The following is a 9879-nucleotide window of genomic DNA, read 5'->3' as shown; positions in this document are numbered from 1 at the left end:
GTGTGTACCTTGCACTCTTGTGTTTGAGATGATGTAATGACCAGGGTCGTGGAGGGAGGGAAGGGGGGCAGGACAACCGGGTTTGACTGTTGGGCTATGATGCAGATTTTGTCAAATTGGGTGAGCAGTGGAGTGGGTGGGCTGGGCACTGCTGCTGGCCTGATCTTGCTCTGCTTCATGTTAGTGCAAACCCAAGTGTGCTCTATCCATCCAGGTTGTGTTCTGCGCTGCTGGCAGATGCTCAGAGCAGTGTTTGCAGTGTACTGTTCCTACTAATTAATTACTGAGCAATGTTGAGGCCAGTTAGAATTTCAAGTAGCCCAGTTTTTTTCCAGCTGTTGATGTGTCTGTCCCCTTTTTGCAGTGAGCAGGCACAGCCCCATCCTGCCCCATTTCAGGTTTTGCTGCACACTGCTGCCATTCTCTGGTTCCAAGGTGGAGCCATCCGGTACAGGCTGGGTTAGGTGAGCAGGACTGACAGCAGCCACTGCCAAGACACAAGGACGCTCACACCCCAATGGCAGAGGAACTGCATCAGTAAGTGAACAGCAGCACCTGAGCTGCTGCTGTGCAGTACCAGTAAACGTGCCCTACCCCCAGCACTGCTCACTTGGCTCCCCATAAGCTGCACAAGCAGCAGGGCCTGAGGATCCACTACAGGCAGATACCAGGGCTGTGGTACAGCGCACAGGTGGGGCTGGGGCCTGTGGCCAACAGATCTGATACAGCTTCAGTGCAGAGGGGTGCTGGTGCAGCAGTACTCTGTGTGACATGCCACTACCCCCAGATAAGGCTGTTGGTAACTGAGACAAGACCCTGCTTAGAGTGATGTTTCCTCAGCTCAGGAAACCCCCCTCCTGTGGCTGGTTCCACATCTGTCTGACACAGGGTTAAACCCACAACTTGGAACCAGGGCAGGGGAAGAGCCTGGCGGGGAGCAGGGGTGGCCCTTCCCTGCAGACACAGCACCCTTGCAGGACAAGTAGTTAAAACTGACATAATTGTGATTTATTAACATGAATTAAAATGCCCAACCAGTGCTGCAATGTGACAGTATATTAAAAAAAATTAAAGATCATATACTGTACTACTCTCACAAAGATCACACTTTTTCTTTTTTTTTTTTTTTGCAAAAAAGAGACTTATTATATACAATACTATATCAAATGAAAGCAGCTTTAAGCCATTTTACAAGCCAAAGAAATACAGTATTTACAGCACTCGTCAGGGACATTAGAAACAGTCTATACATTAAATTACAATTTCTGCAAATAACTGATGAAACAAAAAGCCATGTCCACACCAAAACTAGAAAAATCTGTATTGCCTTGTTTCCTAGCGCTATGCACACAGAGAACTGCTGACAGAAGAAAATGGGGGGAGGGGGGGAAACGTTGTTAGTGCCATCACTGAGCCTGTGTACTTATTTAATTACATATGTATAAAAGTAATATAGAAAACATTCACTAAATGAATTTAACTGCAACAATAAAACTTTTAAAGATTATGCAGCATCAAACCTACTGCCCGAAAAAACAGCTGGAATGTCCACTTACAAAATCAAAAGAAATACCTAATACTGGCTTATAACAGCACGTCTTCCGGAATTGTAGAAAGCAAAAAATGGAAAGAATACAACGCAGGAGGAGCACTGGTGTTCGCTTTTATACAAAGTCTCATGTACAAGCTTTAAAAAGTACCTTCCGCAGGTACAGAGGAAATATACACAGTTTATCTTACACAACATTGTAAAAATGTTTAGGCTGGGGAAGCTGGTTCGTCAGTGCCACCCTGACCCATGGTAGTTGTTCTGGAAGGTGGGTGGCACCTGTGCTCTGTGGATGGGGAGCTGGCCGGGCAGGGGTGAGGCCTGCTGCTGCCCCTGCACGTGGGGGAGCGGCACAGCCCCGGGGTGCGCGCAGAACCCCGAGGCAGTGGCCGTGGCAATACTGTTTGGTCCTTGAGGTTGGATGTGGGGACCCTGCCCGGGGAGCGGGCAGTGCGGTCCCGTTCCAGCAGGCTGATGTTGAGGTCCAGGTCCTAACGTCGTGTGATGCGGGGCTGGCGAGGAATAGGACGAGACACTCGTGTGAGCGGTGGAAGGGAAATGGGGGGGTCCTTGGTGGGATGGGTGGTGTAACCCTTGTGCTGCTGATGGTGGGTGATGCCCAGAGCCCATAACGCTGGAGGGGGGTGGCGGTGGGGGAGGTGGTGCAGAGTTTACAACGTGCTGGTGTTGTGCTTGCAAACCTTGGTGTCCAGCTGGGGGGTGGGGAGGTTGGTGGTGGGGGAGAGGACCTGGGGGTGGAGGTGGCGGTGGCAAATGGTGACCAGCAGCCTGAGAATGGATGTGCGATCCAGGAGCTACAGCCATGGCGTGCACTGGACCGACGACGTGTGCTACAGAGTGCTGCTGATGAGTACTTTGCTGCTGTACAAGGTGAGGTCCCGGAGCAGGGGGTGGTGGAGGAGGAGGTGGAGCAGCAGACGCCGACGCCTGGTGATGAATAGTGGGGTTCTGAGAGGGCAGGAAGTGCCCTGCAGTTACATGGTGTCCTGGCACCGTCTGCTGACCTGCAGCGCCAGGAAGTGCTTGGTTTGGTCCGGATGAGAAGACAGTCTGCTGGGGTAGGCTGCCCTTCAGCTGACTGTAGCTCTGAAAGTTTCCAGAGGGCTGCTGGCTTTGATAGTAAGTAGAAGAAGGAGGTGGGGGGGGCGGTGGAGGGGGCGCATTGCTGTTCAAATTTTGTTGGTTAAACTGGCTGTAGGAAGCTGAAGATTGTCCTGAAGTTGTCTGAGTGAAGAGGGGGGGGCCGCTGGCCTGCTGCTGGCTGCTGGGCTGAAGGGTCGGGGCTGCCGGGTAGAAGTTGCGGTGCGTTTCCCTCTGTGGCGTTCCCACCTGAGGTGACTGCGGGTGGTGAGGTCTGTACGGAGATCCCAGCTGCTGCGAGTGGGGCTTTGGTGACAGGTAACCGTGCTGCCCGGGCGCGTGCGGGGTCGAGGGCTTGGGGGGATTCTCTACGTGGGGCGAAGGCGGGCAATGCAGCTTCAAAGGTGCGGAAGGCAACTTCTGTGAATGGGAGAGTTGCTCAGCAGAACTGCGCGGATGTGGCTGAGATGGATGGGTTTTTGAAAGTGCTTGGACGTTGTTTGTCGGCTGTTTTTGCGGCCCCTCGGATTTGGGGTGATTGGCACATTCGGCCTCGGGGGCATTAGCTGCAGGTTCCCAGTGCGAATCCGGCTTTGTGGGCGTTTTCCCAAGTGACTGCGTTGAAACTACAGGACTCGGTGACGAGGGCTGGAATGGAAAGAACATCTATCAGTGCAGAATATTCAAAATACTCAGCTATGTGTGCTCAGAATATTGTTCTCTCCCCCTGATGGTGAAAAAGAGCTATATGCTTGGTATAAGAAAACCAGTGACAAAAGAAACCTTAAACTGATCAAGACACTACATTTAGCAAGTATGCATCAATCATTCTTCAAAGTCGAAGACTAGCAAGTGGATTTTAAAGCAGGAACAGAAGTTCAACCCATCAGGGCAATGCAAGAAGCTGCTTTTTTAAGTTTTAGACTGCTGAGTCTGAAAGAAGTAATTCCAGACAAGACCATTTACAAGAATAAAGCCACTTTTAGAGTGACAGAACATACTAAAACTGGTGTGCTGCAAGCAAACAGACTAAATGTGACAACCTGAATTATTTCAGTTAATACTCCATAGGCAGCACAGCAGCTACCCAACACCACCTGCATCACAGTGCCAAACTGCCATGGCAAGAGTGAGCTTCTGTTAAGGTACCAAGTACACAGCAGTGTTAGGGCTGTCAGTGCTGCCTGCCAGTTCCTCAGTGGGGACACTGAATCCACAGACATAATCTCTGCTGTCTCCCCAGTATGAAGAGCCTATATAAATAAGCGTAGCTACTGAAAGAACAGAACATAGATCAGCTACTAGCATGTACCACCAACATTCCCACAGAGGCTTACCTATGTTAAATTACTGCACAGCAGGGTTACATATGTACTTGTTCCTCTAAGTAGTAAATCATAATTAAATTTTTTTAAGGTAAATCAGAGATATGTGTGTCTTCACCTGAGCATTATGCAGCGCACGTGCCTGCACACCCTGTGCATTACCTTGCTTGCTTTTGACGGACTCTTGCAAGTCCTCTGTGAAGTATCTGGGGACGGACATTCAGAAGGAGGCTCTGGATTTTCAGGATCGGGTTCTACAGACATAAAGCAGAAATATAAATGTGGGCAAATCAAGTCTCTTGCAAAGATTGCTAATCACTTTATATCTGACTTTAAAAGAGCTACTGAAGTTGTAAGATACTATTCAATATGACAAGTGTCATGCAAGGTCACCAGCTTACTGACCTTCCATAAATTCAGTGAAAGAAGGGACTGAAAGCTGCAACTGGGAAATGAGATTTGTATGAGGTGAAGGTGGAGACTGAACATGAGACAGTGAGCATGGGCTACAAGGTGATTCTCCCCCTACAGATGAAGCAGACCCAAACATAACATTAGAATGAGTATGGACTACCACAGGGGAACTGGCTAGATCTATCTGCCTTCGACATGATTCATCTACTCACCACTGTCCTTGTCTTTCCTGTGATCACTGAGAAGCAAAGCTCTCTGGTAACTTCGTTCTCTCACTTGTTCCACAGAGGTCGATGCAGTCCTGGAAGAGAGAAGCACAGTTTAAGTTTAAGAGGCTCTACTCCCACAGACCAAATTTAGGGCAATGTATATGCAAATACTGGGCCAGAAGGAATTTACAGTGTTTATGAGCCAAGTAACTGGTTGTACATAAGGAATGTAATTTGTTAAGTATTTTATAACTGTTTTCTCCCACTACAAATATAACCGGTATCCTGCAACCCTGTTACATTACAAGAACTGACAATTCCCCTTAATATGGAAACAGCAGCTGTAGACCTGGGGGTGGTGGTGGTGGGTATCTTTTTCTAAGCAGTTGAAAAGTCAAAACTACAATAATAATATTAATTCAAAAAATAAAGGTTCCAGATATTGCTTCATAGTCTCCATTTTTAGAAAACTCTTTTCTTCCAACACTGGAAATATGTTATTATTTTTCTTTAATAATGTGCTCTTTAATAATGGCTCCATACTTGTAAATACCGCACAACCTCAAATGTGTCTCTGTTTAAGCTTCTACATTTAATTTGCCAGATAGTGGGTATGAAGTGACAGTCATACCTTCTTGCTTATAATCAGTTATGTCTGACAGTCATGCCATGATCAAAAAGAACATGAATGACAGCACTCTACAAAACTAAGTTTTCCTTTCAGGCAAGAACATACAGCGTTACTCTCCAATAACTGTTATACTAAAATAAGTGTTGGTGCTGCTGTCTGCAGGATTACTGCAAAAACTTACTAATAAATTCTTCCTTGTTGAGCCTGTTTCCACATTCTTTGCTTACAATATAGCACCCTAGTTTCCGCATAGTGAACTTACAGTCCCTTTTCAGTGAAGCTCTGAAGACTGCACTTACGTTCTCCCTTCAATTGGCTCTACAACATCCTTCTAGTCTGGAATAGCTGGAGCATCTGAGCAGAAGGACGTTCAACTTCTCAGCCCATGTTCACCCCAGCACTGTCAGGCCTTCGCTACCGCATGAAGAGCATCTGCAGGGTTTATTTTGTGCTAGTAACATTTTGGAGACAGCGCCACCACAGTTGACCTTCTACCTTAAGGCTACCAAAAACGCAGTGGAGAATGTTGTGCAACACTTGTACAGACTGAAGTCATTCCATCTCATCCTCCTTCACACACTATCTCTGCCCAGGATTTTTGGTGGTTGGAGTATCTGGCATGGCATCCAACAGAGCATATGGTCTGCACACAGGGGAACCATTTAATGATGATAAACAACGATGCAAGTATCACCAGCGCTCTTTACCTGAGCAGAAGGAACTGTTAGGCAGACTGCATGCAGCCCTACACATTGCACTTAAGTAACAGCAAACACCGCAAACACATTCCAGCCAGATCACCAAAAACCAGACTCCTAAAGTCTTCCAGAGGCTTTTGCTAATCAATACAGATTATTCTCCTGTTCCACCCATCTTCCCCTGCAGTACTTTTGGAAAGGTTTTGAGATTTCAGATGAAAAACCTCTTCAGTTCACAGAAAAAGCAGTGGAGATACAGTAACATGTGCAGAGCCAAGGCCATGCTCAGAATCCAACTCTAATCTCTCACAGGCAGCACAGCATCCTTTCCATCCTACTGCCACACTCTCCTCCACACACTGTAGCAAGCACACAGCCCAACCTGTGCAATGGTGCAGGGAGCACACCTAAACACCCATCCCATCTTCTACAGGTTGACAGAGGTACTTTGCCTATGCAATTTTATACTCTGCTGAAGTAGGCAACTTGCCTTGCTCAAACCAATTTCTCTTTTACTCTTAGAAAATAAAAGAGCAAAGCAGAATGAAAATAAGTTAACCAGTATGTTACGAGTAACGTTTCCTATCTTGTAATCTGTATGATATGTCTGCTGTACTTCTGATGAAAGAGAGACAACTCTTTACTAATCTGGAAGAAGGGCTTCCAAACAGTAACCTGTATCTGCACCTGTATCAATGAAAACTAAGTTTCAAATAGAAACTACTTAGAATTAAGTAAATAGTTCTTCAGCACTTCAGTGCTGTAGCTTACCACTGAACTTCTGGTTCATTCTTCTCACTGGAAGACGATTCCTTAATCGCACTGTTGTTGCCAGTGTCTTCTGGAGCTGCGTTATAAGCAGTAGTTGGCAGTGGTACAGGCAGGTTTGCAGCGTTATCAGTCTGCTCCCCGTTTTCACCACTGTTGTTATACCCATCATTAGCACCATTGTTACTACTTATATTTCCTCCAGCAGCAGCATGAGGAGATACAGTAACCAGGGGGAAGTTCTCTGTCTTTGAGCCACTTTTTCTAGCTTCTCGTTGTCGCTTACGGTATTCTAGTAAGGATACCTGAGAGAACAAAACAAAACAAAACAATATTAGAAGGGAAAATCACTTGTTTCCTTTCTCATGGTTTTGATTAAATGTATTATTTCAGAAAGATATACCATTTACTTGGTTCTAAAAGAAAATGAGGATAACATTATTGAAGATATTTCACCACATGTGCAGTGCATTTACAGAGTACTGAGCTACTAACGGCTTTAAGGACAATATAAAAAAGATAAATGCTTCTGGCAAGAGAAGGCAGTGCCTCAGGGAAGTGGCAGAAGATGATGCAGGTCAGCCCGAACTTTGCTGCTGGTCATACTGTTGGTTGAAGCTACAAGGGACTTCACAGTTTTTCCTGGAACTGCAGCATTACTAAGAGTTTACTGACACAGTAAAGCTAATTTTAAGAGATGTCACATCCTGACATGCTCTGACTCCCTCATATGAAAAACCCACTACACTTCTGCTTCACTCTACCACATGCAAAGGATTCTCTAATCCCTGCATACATTTTTCTTAACATACAGAACTCTCAACTTCAGCTTTCATTCTTTCCCTTGTTTATTCTGAATTTCTGTCTTTACTGCACTCTAAAAGAGACTGATGAAGAACATATGCTAAATTCCAAGTAAAGTTTCTTACAAAAAAACAATCGACACATGAAAGAGAAGTGGCTTCTTGTTTATATATACATATATATAAAAATCACTACATAGAAGCTTCCACAGAATAAAAACCAGTTTAAACAGTAAGTTACCTTGAGTGAGAAAAAGCAACTTTCAAATGTTTTCACTATGTATCTACAGGATTTGATGCAGAAAGCTGCAATACCTACTTTATTTAGTACGACACTACTTTGGTAGAAATGACATTTAATGCCTTCAAATCCTTTCTTCTGATTATCAACAACCTACTCTAAACCATCCAAGAAAACAACAAATTAAAGTGCAATAATGAGAAAAAGTTCATGTTTAACTGGCCTAGTCCTCAGTAAGAGCAGACATCCATTTCCACAGGGAAAACCACCACAGCACCCTCTTTGTTTGCAGTCCTGGCTTTTTGTTTGCTTTCAAACACATCTGTCTACTAGAGACTGAGCTATATGTCAGGGTAAGAACAGTTAAAAACACTTGATTTTTCATAGAAGAACTGATATTGCTTTCAAACAATTTGTATGATTCCCACATCCCATGCCTGGGATCCCTTGAAGGATACTGCTTTCAAGAAAGCTTAAGTGCTAAGAATGGATGAAATCTATGTAGTGTGGGCACTATGTACAAGACTGTATTGAAATAGGTGAGCTTGTACAATGGTGAGAGAAAAACAGGGGAGCAAATGCCCATAAAAATGTTGAAATATAGGAAAAAAAAAAAACCTTTAACAACTACAAAAGACATATATTTTTCCCTTGATCCTAGACAAAGGCTTCTATTTTTCTCCTACAAAAATACTGAACTGTACCTTCTCCTTAGGCAAGATGCCCCATCCCCTTTTTACACTGTAAAAGATGGTTTTTTTGTGTGTCCTTAGAAAGGCTAAACCACACTCTTTCACGGGCACAGATTTTTTTCCTGGTTGTTTCTTCAAACTGAGCCTTTCAGACAGGAATCCTGGGTGAGTGTCAGGGGGCAGCCACACCTTTTCGTGTTTGGGGGATTAGTGTAGCATAAGCCCTCAGCAGTCACACCCTGGAAGAATCCTTGTCAGCAAGGGGGCAGAGGGTTATTGAAGCACTAAGTGCTGCTGGGATTTGAAAAGAAAATAATCTAATCTCCAGCCAAAGCAGCACATTAAGTTACAGAAATTTCAGCCTGTTATGACTCTATAATGCTAGTATATATTCTGTATAATAAAATATTATAATATTTAGTGTCATAAGCAACCCTTTCAAATCTGAAAAGTAATTCTTTATTCAGCAATCCATGTAAGACTTATGAAATAAAAGTTAATTTGTACCTATTACTTGGAAAAAATACATTTAGTAGTGGGTGTATGCAGCTTTACGTTTTGCTCTTCATTATTCCCCCTAATGTCTACTACATTGTAGTACCTAAAGATCAGTCATCAGCTGGTTTTTACTATATTATGGTTCTTTCTGTTATAGAAAGACTATTAACAGACTATGTGAGAGAGACCAAATGATTCTTAAAATTATAACCTTTTTCTTCTGTGGAGGATTCTGGGGTGTGCAATTTCCATCCATCAAGTTGTCGTTATTGACAGTCCTTCCAAAGCCAGATGCAATTCCATCTTCTGAAGTACAAAAAACAGATGCTTCCATGAACATGCCTCTAGCATCGTCTTGAATCAGGCATTTTGACTCACTTATTCTGAATCCACCTCCTACCTCCAACTGATGTGAAGGAGTCAAGTCCCTCAAATTAGAATTCATTGAGAAATTTACACCTGTCCTGTCGGGACTTTTTACCCAGGAAGAATAAATTGTGCCCCGTCCACAATGAGCAGTTTCTAATTGGCTGTTTGAATCAGTCCTATCATGTGGGGGGGCTTCCAGGTTTTTATGCAGTGCACTTTGCTCAATTACTTCGAGTCCCAGCTGGAGGTCTGACACAGATTCCATTTCTCCAGTGCACTGACGTGTGACATCAGTCCTATTCCTTGGACTGGAATATCCAATAGTCTTGATTTCTTGCAGGCCCATTTCTGTCAGGTTGGAATTTCGGAAAGAATTCAGCGCTAGAATTGATGCTCTGTCATAGCCCTGCGTGAAGAAAAAGCATGTCAACTAGTTTTCCACACTTGAAGAAAACTGCAATTATTCTGACATTCAGTTGTGCCTTTTAGTGGGATTAAAGGCCTTCCAGTACCATGCATTTATCTAAACAGTTCTACAGCCACTTATTTCTACAATTGCCATGTATTAGGTAAACGCATTT

The 9879-nt window shown here is 44.2% G+C and overlaps 1 protein-coding gene across 14 annotated transcripts in view; it reads right to left on the bottom strand.

Moving 5' to 3' along the window:
* Positions 1–986: 986 nt before the first annotated feature.
* Positions 987–9879, bottom strand: part of KMT2E (lysine methyltransferase 2E (inactive)) — a 59493-nt gene continuing 50600 nt past the window's right edge. For 11 of the 14 annotated variants that reach the window (XM_030478844.1, XM_030478847.1, XM_030478853.1 and 8 more), the window contains 6 exons: positions 9141–9704; positions 6699–7000; positions 4602–4690; positions 4381–4500; positions 4138–4229; positions 987–3298 (listed from right to left, as the gene is read on the bottom strand). In XM_030478844.1, the coding sequence (XP_030334704.1) occupies positions 1781–3298; positions 4138–4229; positions 4381–4500; positions 4602–4690; positions 6699–7000; positions 9141–9704 (2685 nt within the window). In that variant the 3' untranslated portion in view covers positions 987–1780. The remainder of the gene's footprint in view (positions 3299–4137; positions 4230–4380; positions 4501–4601; positions 4691–6698; positions 7001–9140; positions 9705–9879) is intronic. The other 3 variants (XM_032919796.1, XM_030478850.1, XM_032919797.1) reach the window with 1 other exon arrangement.

This window comes from Strigops habroptila, chromosome 3 (assembly GCF_004027225.2).
Source record: "Strigops habroptila isolate Jane chromosome 3, bStrHab1.2.pri, whole genome shotgun sequence".
NCBI classification, from domain to species: Eukaryota; Metazoa; Chordata; class Aves; order Psittaciformes; family Psittacidae; genus Strigops; species Strigops habroptila.
This window is presented reverse-complemented; position numbering and strand designations above follow the sequence as displayed.